The 19,994-nt window shown below is 41.1% G+C and overlaps 1 protein-coding gene across 2 annotated transcripts; it reads left to right on the top strand.

The window, feature by feature from the left end:
• Positions 1–1,584: 1,584 nt before the first annotated feature.
• Positions 1,585–18,675, top strand: ZCCHC8 (zinc finger CCHC-type containing 8). 2 transcript variants are annotated; one of them, XM_048514188.1, is made up of 14 exons: positions 1,585–1,897; positions 3,764–3,806; positions 4,502–4,576; positions 5,713–5,818; positions 6,427–6,504; positions 7,121–7,224; positions 7,896–7,961; positions 9,443–9,503; positions 10,745–10,887; positions 11,547–11,683; positions 12,734–12,858; positions 13,727–13,810; positions 15,832–15,946; positions 17,231–18,675. In XM_048514188.1, the coding sequence occupies exons 1-14, from the start codon at positions 1,729–1,731 to the stop codon at positions 18,034–18,036; spliced, it is 2,112 nt and encodes a 703-aa protein (XP_048370145.1). In that variant the 5' UTR covers positions 1,585–1,728; the 3' UTR covers positions 18,037–18,675. The 2 variants fall into 2 exon arrangements, with proteins under 2 accessions (XP_048370145.1, XP_048370144.1); XM_048514187.1 differs by having other exon boundaries at positions 11,547–11,689.
• The last annotated feature ends 1,319 nt before the right edge of the window (positions 18,676–19,994 follow it).

Below are 19,994 nucleotides of genomic sequence, written 5' to 3'. Positions count from 1 at the left end.
GAATTATGCTCACACATGCTGTGTGATGAATGGGAGTTGCCTAGCATCAGTGCCTCAGTTGCTGTATACTATTGAACATATTAATAAAACCAAGAAAAGCAAAATGTGTGTAAATTACTTCTAGGTAGTATTTAATGAAAGTACTGTTAATTGCTAGCCCAAAAGGATTTTTCCAAGCCACCCCACTTAGGAAGCATTTCCATTGCCAATAATAGATAAATGTTCAAAAACAAATTGACAGTATAGGGAATTTTGCTTTTGAAAAATAGTGTACAAAAGTGTGTGAAGATGCGTAAATTCTCCTTACCCTCTGGTGATGGGAGCTTGAAATTTCAGAAGCCCACCACTTAAGAATTAAAGGGCCGTTGTACTTGGTAAATTTGTTTTTGAAATTTAACATGTTGCCTTTTCCTTCTAGAAATATTAAGTTGCATTACTGAATTTTTCTGTGCATTGGTGATATAATATCCTCCCTAGCCAAAGGTTCTTCTAGGATAACATCTGATCAAAGTGGTCTTTTTGGCCATTTATCTTCAGGCAGCTTTATGCAACAAGATGTTATTTTACCTAGTAGAAGTTGGCCACCTAGATTCTGAATGCTGATTTATATGTAACACATATTTTAAGTTGGGGAAAAAGCTGCTAAAATGGTATGTTCAACCTTTTTGCCTCAGTGCCAGTTCATTCATTGGAACGGATGAAGCTTGAAAGTGAATTGAGTAAAAATCTACCTCTCCGTAAGTGCAGTTATAAACTTGGCACCTTGTTAACTACTGCTGTTTGATTGCTAGTTTGAAAATAGTTTGAAACCTGTTCTGGACAACCTAGCCCAATTAAATAAAACTGGAATCTAGGGTCACGTTAAAGATTAAACACCATTTATTCCAACATATTGTGAGTTGGAACTCACTTTTTCAGACGCAGTAAGAAGCAGCTCAGTCCAGCTTGGTCAGATCTCAGAAGCTAAGCAGAGTTAGCTCTGGCAAGTATTTGGAAGGGAGACCTCCAGGGAATAACAGGGTTGTGATGTGGAGGCAGACAGTGGCAAACAGCAGCTGAACATTTCTTGCCTGGAAAATCCCGCTGGGGTTGCCATAAACTATATGTGATGTGACAGGTAAAAAAAAAAGTAAGAACTAATTCAAGTTCGTAGTGGGCTTTGCATTTTGTTTTAAGTCTCCACAAGATGCTTTTGTGGTAAATTTCTGAAGGACTCGAAAGCTTGCACAGTGTTTTGTGATATTTGCATGTGGTCCTAATAAAAGACGTTGACACGGCTTTGGTCATTGTGATAACGTGGACTAAACATAGACGCATGATATTTATGTTAATTACACGTTGTACATGGCAGACCCATACCTAGTAGAAGCAAACGCCATCAAACTGGTGGGGAGGGGCCTTGTTTGTTCCGCCAAACTTTAAAACTACGTATCCCAGCATGCAGCACTCTTCCGGAGAACATGACCCCAATGTCTGCACAAGTTGAACTACAAGCCCCATCGCGCAATGTTTCCTTGGGCCGGTAAGAAATTAGCGCGGCCTAATCCCGTTGCATGTCGGGAGTTGTAGTTCCTCCTGAGTCCCCGGTCGACGTGAAGACCTGGTTGCCTAGCCTAGGCCCGTCTCCTTCCTGAGGCGCCGACGTCTCCCGCGGGCCGGCCCGTCGCCGTCACCCCCTCTCGCGGCCTGCTGACCCGCCGGCGACGCGCTTCCTCGGCCCGCCCTAAAATGGCGGCTGAGGTGGACTTCGGCGACCCCGACCTCTTCGAGCAGTTGGACGCGGACGAGGCGGCGGGGGCCGCGCAGCCGCTTCACATCCGCTTCGACCAGGAGACGGAGGAGCTGCGCGAGCGGCTGCGGGAGTGCCAGGAGAGCGTGAGGGAGCTGCAGGCCGAGAATATCCTTCTGGGTCGGGCCGGGCCTGCGCGGGATCCGAGGGGATCCGCGACCCGCCTCGTAGGCCCTTTCCCCAGCCCTACCCGCTCTCAGGCCCGCTCCTGCGTCCCCCTGAGGCCTCTGCCAGAGCTCCCTCTTCCTGTGGCGCTCATTTATAATGTATTATCGAAGGCTTTCACGGCCGGATTCCACTGGTTGTGGCGGGTTTTCCGGGCTGTGTGGCCGTGGTCTGTGGGTCTTGTTCCTAACGTTTCGCCTGCATCTGTGGCTGACAGCTTCAGAGGTGTATCACGGAGAGAAGTGCGCTACACACTGAAGAAGTGCGCTACACCTCTGAAGATGCCAGCCACAGATGCAGGCAAAACGTTAGGAACAAGATCTAGAAGAAGAGGAGGAGGAGGAGTTTGGATTTATATCCCCCCTTTCTCCCCTGTAGGAGACTCAAAGGGGCTGACAATCTCCTTTCCCTTCCCCCCTCACAACAAACACCCTGTGAGGTAGGTGGGGCTGAGAGAGCTCCAAGAAGCTGTGACTAACCCAAGGTCACCCAGCTGGCATGTGTGGGAATGCACAGGCTAATCTGAATTCCCCAGATAAGCCTCCACAGGCAGCAGAGCTGGGAATCAAACCCGGTTCTTCCAGATTAAATACACGAGCTCTTAACCTCCTAATCTACCAGACTATAGCAACACAGCCCGGAAAACCCACAACAACCACTTATTTATAATTATTATTTCTTTGTGTATATATATATTTTCTGACCTGCATGTGTTGCCTCCTTCAATGGCCAGCAGAAAAAGGTTCAGAAACTTAACCTCAATACCACTGGGCCAAAACGCGTCTGGGTCTCAAAGTGTTGCACAAGTTTTTATGTGCCATCATCTGGTGATTTTCATTGATGTACGTTTGGGACCCTGTTTAGGGCCTTTTACTGTGATATTTTGATTTTAATATTTGAATAGACACATTTGTATTTTTGCTATGTTTTATTTATGAGTGCTAAAGTATTTCACAAACTACAACTCCAGGGGTATATATTGAGTATATCTTTACTACTCTCAGATTTTTAGGACTAGAAATTGCACAGTAAATTTTTCAAGTGGAGACATCAGAGATGGATACCTCAGGCTGTCATTTTTAGTCCATAATTTGAGGTGCCGTAACCTTGTCTCTGTTTTTGCCTTTGAAATATTGAAAAGCATGTTTTTTTAAATCTTGCCACTGATGCAGAAATCCAACAGGTACTAGCACCAAGGTCCACCTAGAGCAGTGATGGCGAACCTTTTCGAGACCGAGTGCCCAAATTGCAACCCAAAACCCACTTATTTATCACAAAGTGCCAACCCGGCAATTTAACCTGAATGCTGAGGGTTTAGGTTAGAAAAAACAGTTGGCTCCGAGGCACGCAATACTCAGGAGTAAGCTTGGTGAAGTAACCGTGCAACGCTTCAAATGGGTGAATCACGATCCTAGGAGGGTTAACTCAGAAGCAAGCCCCCTTGTCAGCAACCGAGCTTACTCCCAGGTAAAGGATCATGCCCAGGCCAGCCTAGATGTGTGTGTGTGTGTGATTTTCCACCCCTCTCCCACATGATGAACTCTGTGCGCGAGTGCCCACAGAGAGGCCTCTGAGTGCCACCTCTGGCACCCGTGCCATAGGTTCGCCACCACTGACCTAGAGCTATACAAAAAGAACATTATCTTAAAATGCACTGCTTGGGGGGTGGGAATGAGTTTATTCATTGTTTATTCACTTCCTTTTTACCCCAAGGGGGAATTACCAGTATTTCAAGGGGGAATTACTGGTGTTTCAAACATTTTATTTTCAGACAAGTATGTAACATAAATTCCTTAACAAATTATTAACATCATGAACTCAGAAGAAAACTGAAAATACTGACACGACCAAGGTATATTGAAATTCAGTGGCATAGCACCAGCAGGTTGAGGCGCGACGCCCCAGGTGGAGCACTGGAGGGGGTGTGGCAGGACGTTCTAGGACGGAATGGAGGCGGATGCCGCCACAGTAGGGGCGCAGGATGCGTGCAGGCCCCGAGCACAGTTCCCCCTCGTTCCGCCTCTGTTGAAATGGCTCAGTTTTTTGCAGATATTTTGTGAGTTAATGGAGACATGATAGCTTGGATGCAAAGAGCTGCTTTGGACACAAGTGCTTAGGGAGGTCACGAATTGCTTGTGACTCTTCCTGTTTCTTGGATGTGTAGCAATAAAAATAATTACTGAATTATTTTTGCTGTGTGCATTAGATGATTTCTAAAGGAACTGATGGTTCTGATTACTTTTCTTTCTTGAGGTGTTATTGTTATATTTTTTATTATTATTATTTTCAGTTCTGGTTGTTCCATTTTTAAACTAGGAAAGATATAAATCTGCTAATCAAAACCCTCACTGATATTAAATAGCAACAGGGGAGGGTTACTTCTATAAGTTATTCATAGCATGCTGTATGGAGAGAAAAAAAGATTTAATATTGAGGTAAAATAAGATAGCTATGTTGAACTTTGTTGAGGTGTAGTAAGTGTACTCAACAAAATGAAAGTTGTTTGGTAAACATTGTTCTTTAATTTCAATGTGTTTCTTTTTTTAGCGGACTAATATTGAATGACTCTAAACATGATGGCCCTTTGTTACAGATTTTATTCATGAACAATAATATTTCAAAGTAAGTGTGTTTTACTTTGGCTTTTTCGGAATTTCTGATTTGGTGTTCACTATAAAGTAGTGGATTTCAACTTTTATTGCACCCAACTCAAGGGAGCTCTCATCTGTTGTGGTAGTTCCATTTACTTTTGTGTGTGTAGGCTTTTTTAAGAGGGAGACTGTGTTGGGAAGAGAAAAGAGGAAAAAGAAAGTAAAAAGAGAATTATATCTAATAAATGTTCAAAAAGCAAACCTTATGTTGCAGACTTGTATTCTGGGTCTAAAAAAGTTGATGATTTCTGTTGTAGGGATTGTTTAAAGGTGAGAGGTTATTGACAGTTGGCCTAGTTTCTTGCAGGGTAGGGTGGTTGAAATCAAGTTTCCTGTTGGAATGCTGTTTAATTCCTAAACAATTAAATTCCTAAACACTTGTAATAATTAAAAGTGTTTTTAAAATGACAATTGAATGAAATGGTTGCACACTCTATGAGGTTGCATTTCTTTCCAGGATTGCAATTTTGTATTCACTTCTGTTCCATAATGTATCACATTCTTGCTATACCCGAATTTCAGATACACCCAGAAACACAAAGTAGCTAACAATTCAGAACATTTGCTCATAATATTTAGTGTTTTGGGGTGTATTTAGCTAACAAGCCCAGAATGTTCTCAAAGCAAAAGCTAGTAGTTGTTGATGAAAATGGTTAATATTCCTAATTTGAGAACTGAGAACTGAAAATGGTTAATATTCCTAATTTGAGAACTGAAGAGAACTGAAGACATATTTAACAGAGATCTGAGATGCTGACATGCAGACTTACACTTTTTTCTTTTCACAAATCAGATTGAATTCAGAAGTCTGACTTTTCATTGATTTGTATCCACTCTAGTTTTTCAGGTTTGTGGGCGTCATTTTAGAGTTAGGAGGAGCTCCTCCCCCCACCTCAGGAATACAGGAATTCTGTTCAACATGGAAGGGAGAATTTCTGTAATGCTACCATTGGATTTACAAACTCTTCTTCAAGGTCCACAAAAGAAATCTATGAAATAAAGTTCTCAGCGTGATTAATGTAGACAAGAATGGTCTGAGATGCACATTTTGTCATTTCACGTAGGGTGTACAAATAGTCTTATCTATTCCCATAATCTCTTGTGCAGGCAATATCATCAAGAAATAGAGGATTTTGTATCTAGTTTAGTTCAGAGATATGAGGAACAACAGAGAGCTGAAGTTGACAAGACATACTTCAATGTTAAGCCACAGGTATGTTTATATTATACTTATGTGTAAACATGGTGATTGAAATATGTTTTTCAGTTTTGTCTTGTTTTGTGAAGTTACTTTAAGTAGACTAATTCTAGTATATTGTGTCTTCCTAAAATATTAAAAAATGCACACTTTCTTCTTAAAGTTTTTTTTTCCTTTGGTCTGATTGATTGTCAAAATTGACCATTGTAATATGTAAACTTGTCATGGGACAGCATTTCTGTTCGTTAAAACAACGCACAAAGCTGCATTGCTGCTTCAAAGCACCTTGTCATTTAGGAGAATCACACATCTTGTTGGGAGCACCTTAAATCATCCAGTAATCCTTTTCAGTTTGGTAGAACACATTTAGAACTTCATGTGCTCTCTAGTATGCACAGAAAGCTCCCATGCACAAAAGGGCCTTCCCTGTTCACATAAGTGTTGGGAGACATTGCTACTTTGAGCTGGGATTTGAAGGGGAAGAAAGAGCATTGGGACCGTGTAGGTGTTCTGGGAGGGATTTAACACTTAGGGCAACAAGGGAGATGAGGCAGAATCACGAACCTCCTTGCTTGAGAAGTGCGATCTCAGTTGTGCAAGCTGTGACTTCTTTTTCTTCTTAGCCCTCCAGTTTTGTGCTGGAAGAGGACTGTAAAGTGACAAACCCAAATCCAGCCAAAAGAACAAAAGAAGCTTTTAGCGTAAGTTACTTTTTTATTTTGTGATGCACATTTATGAGTCTTAGAGATTTCTGCAGTGGCACTAGAAAATTGTCAGAAAGATCTGGAAGAAGAAAGGAGAATTGGATTTATATCCCCCTTTCTCTCCTGTAGGAGACTCAAAGGGGCTTACAATCTGCTTTCCCTCCCGCCCTCCCCCCACAACAAACACCCTGTGAGGTGTGTGGGGCTGAGAGAGCTAGCCCAACATCACCCAGCTGGTATGTGTTGGAGTGCACAAGCTAATCTGGTTCACCAGATAAGCCTTCACAGCTCAAGTGGCAGAGCGGGCAATCGAACCCCGTTCTCCAGATTAGAGTGCACCTGCTCTTAACCATTACGCCACACTGGCTCTCAAAATAGCCATGCCTTAATTATAGCAGTTTGTTATATCTAACTCTCGGAAGATCGTGCCTCTTAATAATTGGCTTAGCATAATGCAGGGAGTGCATGACCATACTTGCCAGCCGTTAAACTTGAGAACAATTCTTTTAATGTACTTATATCAGAATAGAGATTTGTGAAGTATTAAAGTATATTTTTAATGTGTGTTCTTTCAATTTGAGAAAATACTGACGCTTTCTGACTCTTTCTACAGGTTATAGGGAGTGTGTTCTATTTTACCAATTTTTGTCTTGATAAACTGGGGCAACCTATATTAAATGAAAATCCTCAGCTCACAGACGGATGGGAAGTACCCAAGTATCCTATTTAGTCAAATTTGTGTTAATACTGCTACTTAATGCCATCAGTGCTAAAACAGAGCGGGATTAAATCTGTATATTTTTAGACGACCTCTGCAGCCCTAAATTATGCAGCGCCTACTGTTTTACTGATAAATCCATCCACCAGAAGCAGTAGATTTCATGCAGTACTTAAAAATGCTGCTTGATGTCGGATAAGGCTGGTGACATGACATATTTGTCATCTTCAAGTAGGGGTCCCCAACCCTTTTATGCCTGCAGGCACATCTGGAATTCTGACACAGCATGGTGAACCGACAACAAAATGGCTGCTCAGGAGGCGGAGATCCTTAACTTCAAGAATCCAGTGGAGATACTTGTGCCCCATTTCAAAGAATCCGTACAGCCAATAAGAACACTTCCTGGGCAAAAATCCCCAACTGGCCCCACCCACTTCCTAAAAAAACCTTAGTGGATTCCAGAAAAAGTATTGGCAGGCACCCAAGGACACCATGATGGGGATCCCTGGTTTAAAGACTGGCAAAAGTAATATTTTCAAGCAGAATCTCACCATCTTGTTAACACTGATTTTGAGTTTATATTCTGCATAAAGTTTGAGCTAGTTACAAATGTGTGAAAAGAAATTCCATTCTGCTACATACAATGGCAATTCCTTATTGAACTCTTAAGATACCAGCAAGTTTTCACACAGATTCTGTCTCTAGATGGACAAGAGATACAAGTAAAGCCTAAAAGGTTTGTATTTATCTTAAATCTGAATTGTATTGCGGTTCGTAAATAATTTACGATAGAGTGAAAATTGGGTTATGTTCATAATGTAAAGTGTTTTCATTGAACATAATGGGGCAACCAAGAATGTGGCCAGGTTCCTAAGAGCCACACGCTTTAGCTCCTTGTGCACAATAGGAGATATGGGATTGTGCTTGTAACTTTGCTCTTTTTAAATGTAGGGATGTTTCTAAAGCACTTTGTGATATGGCATGGTGTGTGTGAGAGAGAAGTATGTTCTCGCAGGAAAACAACTAAAAATTCCAGTGGGCACTGGGAAGTCATTGGGCTTGGTTCCCCTGCAGTAGCTCTTTAGATTGCCATCTTGGTCTTTCTCGTCTTCTTAGACTTGTCTCACAAAAATCAGTTTGTTAGTCAGAAATGCCAGAAAAAAAATATCTGCTAGTGGGATGGTTTTCTGAATGTGCCACAGGAAAGAAGTATATCAGTGTTTGAGAAGGATACTGTGAAGTAGATTGAGCCAGTAGCTTAATTTGGTTTTAAAAAAGAGGATTAAAATAAAATCCTCAAATTGTGTAAATCGGTGGGATAGGGAATGATGCATGGAATTATGTCTTCAGATAGAAATGTCCAGGGTTGATTGTCAGTGCCCTTGAGCAGGACTTGAGAGAGGTGGCATACAAATATCCTAAATAAATTATTAAAGTTCTTCTTACATATTTTGGAAAAGCAAAATGTTGGTGCTGTTGAAGCTTGACAATGATTTCTTATCTAAGAAATTTCTGCTTTTATTTTGTGGATGGTTTTTATGTCACTGATGTCTTAATGGCTTATTTTTTAAAATATTGTGATGTTTCGATTGCAAGCTGTCTTGAAGAGGACAGCTTGGAACTATCCTAAATAAGTAAATGAATAGTTAAGGGGAGGGGGGAAATCTTTCTCTTCTAATTCTAGATGGCAATCTTGTTTGTTTAAGGTGGTTGTTGTAGCATCACACAAAAAATCATGTCATACAAACAGCTATATCTTTGCATTTGGTGGTGTTTTTTAAAATCATATCTCGTATCCTATTTTGGTTGAGTTCTGTGTACGGGGGCTGAGGTGTAGCGTTATGTTATTCTTGTTTGCTGTTGAACATACATTTAAATTAAAGGCATACTTTTGTTACCTGCATCCAGACTTCAAACTCATGCAGCTGCATCAGTCTGTCACTCTAGGGTGAAGTTTCAGTATGGATGTCGGTATACTTCCTGTGCAAGCCTTTCTGGAGTTACTCCTGTGTAAGCCCATCGGTTTCAATGGGCTTGGACTGGAATAACTCTGCACAGGACTGCACGTGCCATGTCATGTTCTGTCATGGGCTTGAACAGTTAGGTAACATGGACTGAGTTTTTTTAAAGGACATTGAATCTCTACGCAGTAATTACACATTTGACAAGTTTACATTGTAGTTGCCTTGTAAATTTGTTGATACTCTCACAAAACAGGCCAAAACCTCACTGCTTCAACTGCGGATGTGAAGACCATCAAATGAAAGACTGTCCGCAGGTAAAATATTACACCGCCTTGTCACAAGAGTTGTTTATGTCTACCAAAACATGCTGATATGTAGTTACAAGTAAATATGGATAAATTTGGAAGCATCAGCTTTAAAGATGATTCGGTATAACAGGAAAAGATATTATAGATGGGGATCTGAAACATGATATAGAAGGAGCCTTTCTCTCCCACTGTCCCTTCCGCAGTTTTGGCCCTTTCTCTGCATCTTTTTGTTCCTCTCCAGTACATTTGAACAGGTGTTTCACTAAATGCTGCACTTGAAAATAAGTTATAATGCTCATAGTTGTTTGGGGCTATTTTCTACTGTGGAAGCACGCTGCGCTCTCTTGTGCTGCAGCACTACTGACCACATTTAGATCTTTTGGTGGAGAGAGGTAGAGCAGTGTTTCTCTTTGTGATGTATTCCTCTGTAAATTATGTGGACCTCAGTAATTTTTACTTATTTACTGTGTTTACAGTGCACCTTTCTCACTGAGACTCAAGGCAGATTTGCACAGTGTAAATCAATAGGATGAGGCATTTAATAAACAATTTACCAGGACTAGGATTACAGAACCCTCCAACAAATGTAGGATATTAGAAGTGGCTCAGAATGCACGTATTGTGCAGGAAAAAAGTATTATATCATAACATACAATAAGTGAGGGCCCACAAGGATATGCAGGGTAGCCCTCATAACCTCACCTTTCCCTCCTTCCTTTTTTCCTTCCCACCCAGCAATATATATTTTATCTGCCCTCTCCCATCTGTAGCTATATTTATACATTTTTAACTACATTTATACTTTGCCTTCTTCACAGTGTGGACCCAAAGCTTACATAATTCTTTCCCATTTTATCTTCACAACAAGCCTGTGAGGTATGTTAGGCTGAGAGTGTGTGTCTGGCCTAAGGACACTCAGCAAGGTGGCATGGCAGAATGGGGACTCAAACAGGTCCCCCAGATCCTGAGTTGACAGTCTAACCACTACACACCACACTGGCTTTCATGGGATGGTTTCTGTTGACCAGTAGTGAGCAGCTGGGCCTAGGCAGGTCATGGAACTCATATGAAATCAAGTCATCTCATGGTAGCTGATGGGCTTGACCCCAATAAATCTGTCCTCAAAGGCCTTAACAGCCCTATAGCTGCGGAATGAATTTGTGCATGTCACAGGTAAATCCCCAAAAATTGTGTTGGTGACTTGGAAGTTGGTATTTCCTTTATTTTTTTCCTCAACTATATTTCAGCCACGAAATGCTGCCCGTATAAATGAAAAAAGGAAACAGTTCATGGAGGCTTGCGGGGAAGCCAGCAACCAAAACTTCCAGCAGCGGTATCATGCCGAAGAAATCGAAGAAAGGTTTGGAAGATTCAAACCGGGAATAATTAGGTAATGTTTCTCCCACTGCATAAACTCTGTGTCTTCCATAGGTTAATACTGTTTCCTTCCCTAATGAAACAAGGTAACATATTTTGCAAACATAAATTAGATACATTCTCATCATGTTTTTTTAATTGGTGAAAAGCTGTAAATAAATCTTCTAAGTAAATTCTGTATCAAAATAACTTTTGTTGTGAGCAGTGGCGTATCTGCCAGAGGGACATGGAGGGTCAGTTGACCCCAGGTGCCCCCCACTGGATCACATGGGGGCGCCCAGCAGGCCGCCCCTCGACCCAGCCCACAGCAGGCTCCCGGTAAGTGGGGCAGGAGGGGCACCCAGAGCAGGTGTTGCCCCAGGCACCATTCCCCCCCATATGCCTCTGACTGTGATCAGTAGTTTCCAAGAACAGCCTGAGGAGGGAAGGCAGATTTCAGCGCCGTCTACACACCCTTTCCCTCAAATTAGAAAGTGTCTCAAAATAGGCACAGTTTTCCAGTATATGTTGCAGTTCCAGTGAGTCCTTCAATCGTGGCCATGTTATTCCCAGTGTACAGTATTGTACAGACTTTTGTGTGTTTCCTGAAATGCTGGCAGTTCAGGACACAGTGTCACAATAGTGGTGTTGTGTCTCCGTATTTCTTACAGGATCTTTTCCCCCTTATTGTAGTGAGGAACTTCAGGATGCGCTTGGCGTTACAGACAAAACTCTTCCTCCCTTCATATATCGAATGCGGGAATTGGGTTACCCCCCAGGTTGGCTCAAAGAGGCTGAAATGGAAAAATCTGGGCTAACTCTCTACGATGGTAAAGGTGAAATGAGTGGTGAAATATGCTTTAGTGTACATAACTTATAATTTTTTTCTCCAGAGCCAGGACAAATTTCTAGAGCTTTTGTGAGTTTGGAATAAAGAGCATAAGCTCTGAATATTGTTGCAGTAGTGAAAATATCCAAACTTCCACTATTATACTCTGTGCAACGTAAAGATCTAAGTGTGGTCATGCATGCTGCGGCAGAAGTTGCACCATGCAGGACCGCAGTTTAAAATAGTGTGGATTCTCTGTTGCTACAACAACCCCCAGAGGTAGGTTTGGCTAGCTATGATAGACAGGCCCGAGGTCATCCAACAGGCTTCCATGGCAAAGTAGAGATTCAAATCTGAGGTTCCCAGATCTTAGTCTGTTATTCTTACCACTACACCACACTGACAACAGCATCCATGGATGATGCTTATTTGTGTCTGGCTGCTGAGCCTCTTTATCAAATTCCTGGAATTCTCTTTGTTATTTATAGTAATAATTTCTGGATGGGCTGATGGCACATGCCCTCCATCCATTAAATAGCATTCATGTTTTGCAGCTATTTCTAGTTTAGTTACAAAAGAGATAAAGCTACAGTTGTAAGTTTTTCATATTTACTATCAAAAATAGAGACTTGAAAATGAAATATTTTTTTAAACCTGTCACAATGAAATTCATCAGAAAAGCAAAGTGTCAATGAATAGATGTTGGAATAGTTTTTAATGAGGAAGGCTCTTTGCCGACCATGGGTCTTTTACTGCAGGCATTTTGACACAACTCTCTTGCCTATGGTAGAAGTTGTCATCTTTCACTGTGCTTTCACCCAGGAAGTTCTTTTGTTAATTGCTACATCGTCATCATGAAACATCACCATGTTTCTTCCTTGGGTGTCCATGCCTGGCATTAAGCAGATATGTGGGACGTAAGGCACAGGTCCATTCTTCTTTGAGGAGTTGTATAAGGCTTTTTTCCTTTGATGTGATTTAGCTGTCCAAGGCACTGGATGTTGTATGAATGAAATACTTTTACATTAACAATATTGGTTATTTGTTATAGCATCTCCTGGTGGTGAAGTTTCTGAGGAAGAATCCTACCAACAGAATCGCTGTGTCTCTTATGATATCTCCAAGCTGGTAAACTACCCAGGTTTTAATATATCCTCACCAAGCGGAGTCACAGATGTGAGTACCAAAGAGATGAGCAACTGTGAAATCAGCCAGGATTCAAAGAGCAGTCTGGCTGTAAACACCTAAGGGTGCTTTGCCATTGCAGTTTTCTTTGCCTCGTGTTCTGCCCTTGAGCAGCTGAGGGAAGTTTCCAGGGTAGTTTGTGAAAACAGCATGCTCTTCAAGGAAGAGGAAAATTGCCCTCGACACACACAGTGCTGCTTATGCTTTTGAATTCTTTGGATCCCAGCCCCCTGTTAGCTACAAATTCAGCGTTTTGTTCTCTGCTTTTCTAGCTGGGATAAAGATAGTACCACATTTGGGAATTATGTTTCAGTTTAAATTCATTTCTTTTTGTAAACTTGTGCATTTTGCTGGGCCTACTGCTCTAGTATAGAAAACTGGTATTCGGTTTAAATACAAATTTATTTCCTCTAATACTTTTCAGCAGCAGACACTAGTTTGAAATTACTTTATATGTCTCTAACTTGTGCACATTTGCAGTTTTGGAGGCAAAACAGAACATAGTCCAGCTAGTGTTGTATGTACCTGCAAGAAACAGACAGCAGAATCTAGCTGGTTGCCAGTTTTGCCAAAGACAATATAGTCCTGTCTACCAAGGTTTTGTTAGGTGAAGCTTGTCTGGGACTCATGAACTAATGGTGGAAAGGCTAGCAAAAGCACCCAGAGAAGTGATATAAGATCCTGTAGTAAATTTCCTCCTACACACCCCCTTCTGTACACTATTTTCTGGATTTCCTGTTACAGTTTTGGTGTGCTGAATATGTGTAAAAAAAACCCTGTATGACATGTCAAACATTTAAGTTTAGCTTCTTTAATACATCCATTTTCTAATATTAGCACTTTGTTTCTTTTGCTGCAGGAATGGAGGATGTTTGGCTCTATACCCATGCAACCATCTCAGCAGAAAGATATCTTTGCCCACTATCTTTCTACCTATCGTTCGGTGAATCCATTTAAATATGCTAGTCAAATTTGTGTGTTGATATTTCCAGTTAATAGAAATCTGTTTTTTGTTCCCTCTCCCAATGAAATTCTGTTGTTTTGAGTTCAGAATACATAGATGTGAAGGATATGTGAAGTTCTGATAAGTTCTGATAATCTTATTCTCCTTTGGGTGGCGGAAGGTGTCCTGGAGCATAGGTAATTCCTCCCACCTGCCCCGAGTAGATAAGGCTAATAATATTAGGTTGAAAAATATCCGCTGCAGTTGGAGGAACCTCCTTCCATTTCCTATCCTGCCTGCTTTAGATGAATACAGCCAAGTTAGAGCTCTGGCAGGTAACAGGATGCTGATCACTCGTGCATTCCGTTTTCATCAGTCTTGCCACTCAAATCTAATTGGCATAAAAAGATCTTGCGTTGCTTCCTAGAGATACATCTTTAAGTAAGAAGAATTCCAGTGCTGAGAAGCATCCTCTAAGAGTGCCAGTGTGCATACTCTTGAGGTTCTGATTTGAATCATAGATAAGCTTAAGAAGTTGTTTTTCCATATTAGTCTTAAAAGTACTAGAACATTACAGATTGGCTAGTTGCCTTAAGCAGGTATGTTTGCATGCGTTGTGCTTGGTTCTTACCAGCCCAGCTGTATTGTTTTTATCTTATTAGGAGTCTTCACTGTTAGATTCAATTTTTGTTATATTTTGTAATCCACTTAGTGATGGACTGAATTTTTATCATACTTTTAATCTGCCCTGTCCCAGTGTGAGAGGCTGTAAATAATAATAATACCGTGTTTCCCCGAAAATAAGACAGGGTCTTATATTAATTTTTTCTCCAAAAGGCGCGTTGGGACTTATTTTCAGGGGATGTCTTATTTTTTCCATGATTTTTATTTATTTATTTATTATTTGAATTTATAGACCGCCCAATCCCCGAGGGGCTCTGGGCGGTGTACAACACTATATATGCAATAAATACCAAGGGTCACAATGGTGACCAAATACACTAAAATCCATTAAAAACCATTAAAACCATTTAAGCAGCGGTCAAAAACAGTAACAATAATAATGATGATGGCGTCCTGTAACCCAATTCCCTTAAACCGCCCCAAAAAGGAGGGAGCGGCCAGACTCTTCCTTAAAATAACAATGAATATACAAAATAAATTATAAAATAGAGAGCAAAAGGCCAAGGAGCAAGCAAAGGAGGGGGGGGAGGGGGCACACCCCGTGTGACCAGATCAGCTGCGCTGGAGAATCTATAACTAGGGCTTATTTTTGGAGTAGGGCTTATATTTCAAGCATCCTCCAAAAATCCCAAAAAATCATGCTCGGGCTTAATTTCAGTGTAGGTCTTATTTTGGGGAAAATAGGGTAATACCAAAGGCAAGTATACTGAGTTCCAGACATTTAGTGCTTTCTAGGGTATCATCAAGCACTGTGAATGAGCAGGAGGGAAGAAAAGAAAATATATATGTATAATATGTATATATGTGTGTGTGCGTGCGTGCGTGCTTGTTTTGAAATGTCTTTTTACCTGTTCGCCATCTTGAAGATCCTAATTGAGCAGAAAACTGGGGTGCAAATAACTCCTGTGAGCTAAAGAGTTCAGGTTGTGAGAGTAATTGGCCCAAAGGTACCCAGTGAACTTCTTGGCTGGTATGGAGATCATATGCTCCCAAAATAGATTTGAAGTTTTCATTTTATATTGTGAAAAGCATTTCGTATAATACTGCATGTTAAAGTAAGCACTTCAGCGCCTGTCAATCATCTTGATACCTTTGCTCTAATTGGCCAAAAATGCTGAAAGGTAGAAGTGAATATTAGTTACATGTAAGTTAAAGGACTAGAAGTTGTATTTTATTTAAAACAGATGGAAATGATGAGGAGGTGTCTAGAATATATCTCTCAGGGGACCATGATTTGGTTTTCCCCAGCCAAAACCCATGAGGAATGCATAGAGCTTTGTTTACATTGCACTTCTGAATATTCTGATTTCTCATCCTGCTTTCTGATCCTTCCTCAGGGAAATTCAAAGTCCAGCAGTAAAAGACCTTCGCCTAACCAGAGCACCCATAATCCAAAAAGGCAGAAGAGGAACAATGCTGACGTGCCATCAGCTGACATGGAGTTAGATTCTGGTATATCCTTTTCAAAAATCTGATACAAATATATAATTCATAGAACAGAATATTCTAAAAGCTCATCTTGCTCACTTGGCCATCAGATTTTAAAAAATCAGTCCATTTTATCTGAGCCCTTGCCTAATCCCACCTGTTGAAACTCAACTCAAACATTGTTTGAAGAAGAGGAATGAATCAAGACAGTAGTGCACTGAAATTCCTGTTTTGAATGGGATTCTGTATCCCTCAAGAGTCAGGCTCATCTAGGAGGGGAACTCCAGATCCAGTTTTGCAAATGAATGAATGAACGATTTATTATGGGAAAAGGCTAGCACAAAAATGCATGCAGTTCTAAAGTGTTTACAAGGAAAAAATTACATGGATGATATAAAAAATAGCAAATGTAATGTGTTGAATTAATGCAAAGCTACATTAGACTCTTCTAATGTTGCACAGAATCTGGTAATTGTGTCCATAATCCAAGACTTGTAGTCTTATAGAGTCTCACAACAGCACAAGAGGTGTTTTTCAGTCATCCTCAGCTGAGTAGTCTTATAGAGTCTCACAACAGCACAAGAGGTGTTTTTCAGTCATCCTCAGCTGATTTGCCAAATATATCTGCTGGAAGCCCCATGCTTGTAGCTGCTGTCACCCGGATTAGACTACTATAATCCATTCTGTGACCTTGTCTTTGAAGACAGTCCAGAATTTTCAGTTAATCCTAAACACTGCTGGATGTTTGCTTTTGAAGATTGGAATAGTGATCCAGAAATTTTTCTAAAATATATTTTCAGTAATAAACAGAAAACACACAACACCACTTCTCTGAACACTTCCTGGTTATGGATTTGTTTCCGGACCCAATTCAAGATTTTGGCATTTATATGGTCGTATCTTAAGTTACTGAGAAGGAATCATCTGCTTCCATACAGACCTTCCTTTCCACTAAGATCTCCACTATGGCCTGCTTAGATTACCATCTTGAACAGCTGCAAGATCCTTTCAGTAGCAATACAGATGTTATACAATTTGGTACCTTGGAGATGTTTCCCTCTGTTTCTGCCTTGTTTGCAGCATGCAGAAAGACCTTTGTTTCTTGCAGCATTTGGTTTGTGATGGTTTAAATGCTCCAGATCTGTTGCTGTTGTGAACAGTTTGAGATTGATTGTTGGTAGTTGTAATCTATTTTTATTCCACTGATTCTGTTGGTAGTTTGGTTCTAAGGTGCTTCAATTACATTTTATAAGATGGCATTTAAATTGCATAAATCTGTCACTAAAACGTGCCTTTCTCTCATTCCAGATTTAGAAATGCTGCCGGGTTCTCCAGGTTATGGCAGCTTCCAGTTCCAGCCTCCACTGCCTCCTGGGTCTCCACTGAATGCAACCCCTCCCCCTCTGCCCCGAGGTACCCCTCCCTGCACTCCCCCCAACTTTACCCCTCCTCGGCCACCACCACCTCTTCCCCAAGATACTTTGAATACTGTCAACAGTTCTGCTTCAGTGACAATAGAGAATGAAGATACATTGACCCTGGAAGAGCTCGAGGAGCAGCAGCGCCTGATTTGGGCAGCCCTTGAGCAGGCAGATAGTGCAAATAGTGACTCTGAAATCCCCACAGGAACCCCTTTAACAGGAAACTCCGTTGCATCATCCCCACTTAGAATTGACTCAGATATCCTTCCAGAAAGTGCAGAATGGAAGACATTGGATGAATTAGATCCTGGATCTCCTGATGTTAGTGACCATATACCCAAAGCAGAACAGCCTGAAGAAAAACAGAGTTCAACTGAAGAAATGGTTGACTTAACAGGAGAAGAACCCCCTGACCAAACGGATTCTGAAGAAGGCGTAGCTGAGAGCTGCCCCTCCATCTCTGTGTGTGAAGTCAGCCAAGGGGTGGATTCTGGCAGCTCCCCCATGGTCACCAGTATTGACGGATCTTCTAAAAATGCTAGCCCAGTCCCCGACATGAGCAAATTTGCTGCAGGGATAACCCCTTTTGAATTTGAAAATATGGCTGAATCAACTGGGGTTTACCTCCGAATAAGAAGCGTGTTAAAGAACTCTCCCAGGAACCAGCAGAAGAACAAGAAGGCTTCCTCTTAATTGTCCTACTGTTGCAGTAGAGTTGTACAGGAAAGAAATCAAGTCTGTCCATTAACTTGAGAAGCTCCTCTGTATTTTCTTACAGACACCTGAGAACACTATTGCTTTGTTCTTCCGTAAACGGTTTTTCACAGTCCAGCATACAGGGCTTCCGCTGAAGACAAAAGTTTCCACCTATAGACGAAAGAGTTACCAAGTGTTGCATTCACTGGTGTGTCAGGAAATGTGCCCCAAATATCTGTTGACCTTAATGCTTTCTTTGGACTTGTGAGCTTCAGCATCAACTGTGGTTTTTTTGTCTGTGCTGTACAAATTAAGGCTGCGCTTTCCATGTCAAGCGGCTCATCCTGTAGATAAGCTTTACTGCCAGTGGTTTTGAAAAAAAAGTTCTAAACTTTTAAAGATGCTTTCCCCCATTTTAAAATAAGCGAGAAATTCTGGCAATCGAATGGGAATAATCAGGGATTACTTGGCAATTATCTTTACCATTTTTGAAGAGTTTTATAAATAACTTATGCTGGTCAAATTTTTTTTAAGTGACACTTCTGCATTTTTGTAACATCGTCAGATATTTTGAACTTGCTGTACATTTATGTTGGTGCCAGAGTACAGAAGTTTAATAAACAAGATTTTTCATAATTTGCGTGCGTAACCAGTCAAGTGAACAGTAGAAAACCCACTGTTAGAAGATAAGTTTCTATGAATGTGAGAATGTCAGTTCACTTATGTTACAGGTTTTCTCTGTTCAAAAATCTTTTATCACAGTACTAACCAAAAGCTGTATTCAGAGATTTTTGTACACAAATACAGGAATCCTGATTTATTTCTATTTTGTATAGCACTTCTTCGTTATGAAGGTTTAAGGTATGTGAAGAAATATCTCTTGGTTTTCAGTCTCTCAAAGGGGTATTTATTTGATTCTTTAAAATCCATGCCCTCTCAAGAGAGGACTCGGAGCAGCTCACAGCATATTAAACATAGCATTAAAACATGAAAATATAGTAAAACCTATAAATATGTTCTAATTAACATTCAACCAGTCACCAGCTCTATAACAAATCTGGACAGCCAGCAAAGTTCACCTTAGTTAATCAAATGCTTCTGTTACATGAACTAGGAAAAGCAGGTAGACCACCTGAAAGGTTCATAATTGGTGGCTTGTTCTGATTTCCAGTTCTATGGTAAGACCAGTCACCCTACTCAAACAAGAAGGGGGTAGGATTTCTTACACCAAGGGTCCCTAACTTTCTTGAACTGCGGAAACTTTTGGCATTCCAGCACAACGCAGTGGGAGCAGCAACCAAATGGGTGCCACAGGAGGCAGAGCCAGTCACGAAATGCCTGGCTCAACTTAACTGCAGTAACCCAGTGTACATCCTTGTGCCATGGTGGCAGCTGCTTCCAAAGCAACATTTTAAAAAATCTGCAGAGCTAATTGGAATCCTTGCTGAGCAAAAGCCCCTTGTGGCCCCACTTAACTTCCTACAAATATTGACGGTTCCAGAAAAGGTGTTGGCAGAGCCACCATGGTGCTCACAGGCACTACCTTGGGGATCTTCCTTTAATTGTTGGTTACCTGCAGTAGATAATGCTGGCTGTGCAACCCACAGAATTCTTGCTGCGTGGCCTTGAGCCAGTCACTCTCAGCCTGGCCTACTTTGCAGGGTTGTTGTGAGGATAAAATGGAGAAGAGAAGGAAGTAAATTCCTTTGGGTCTCCACTGGGGAGAAAGGTGAGGTATAAATGAAGTAGATAAATTTAAAGTTTGTAAATAATATTTAGGTGATATTTAAAGCTTTGTGCTAGTGAAACGTGGCTCTCCATTGAAAGTTCCCTGCTCTCTGGTAGAAGATTCCTAACACTTGTTCTTTCAGGGTTCTTAACAATTATATATTGGTGGGTTGGGAATCAGACTTGCTTTCATGGCTCCATTTCCCCCATATGTATGATTCCTGTTT

This window comes from Sphaerodactylus townsendi, linkage group LG13, assembly GCF_021028975.2.
Source record: "Sphaerodactylus townsendi isolate TG3544 linkage group LG13, MPM_Stown_v2.3, whole genome shotgun sequence".
In the NCBI taxonomy this organism is placed as follows: Eukaryota; Metazoa; Chordata; class Lepidosauria; order Squamata; family Sphaerodactylidae; genus Sphaerodactylus; species Sphaerodactylus townsendi.
Note: the sequence above shows the minus strand (reverse complement) of the source record. Positions and strands in the feature narration are given on the sequence as shown.

Bases quoted from the DNA above. Each gene is read 5' to 3' on its own strand.
- ZCCHC8 (XM_048514187.1), top strand. From the start codon at position 1,729: ATGGCGGCTGAGGTGGACTTCGGCGACCCCGACCTCTTCGAGCAGTTG. The intron at 6,505-7,120 runs GTAAGTTACTTT...CTCTTTCTACAG, and splicing joins GAACAAAAGAAGCTTTTAGC to GTTATAGGGAGTGTGTTCTA. The intron at 15,947-17,230 runs GTATATCCTTTT...CTCTCATTCCAG, and splicing joins TGACATGGAGTTAGATTCTG to ATTTAGAAATGCTGCCGGGT.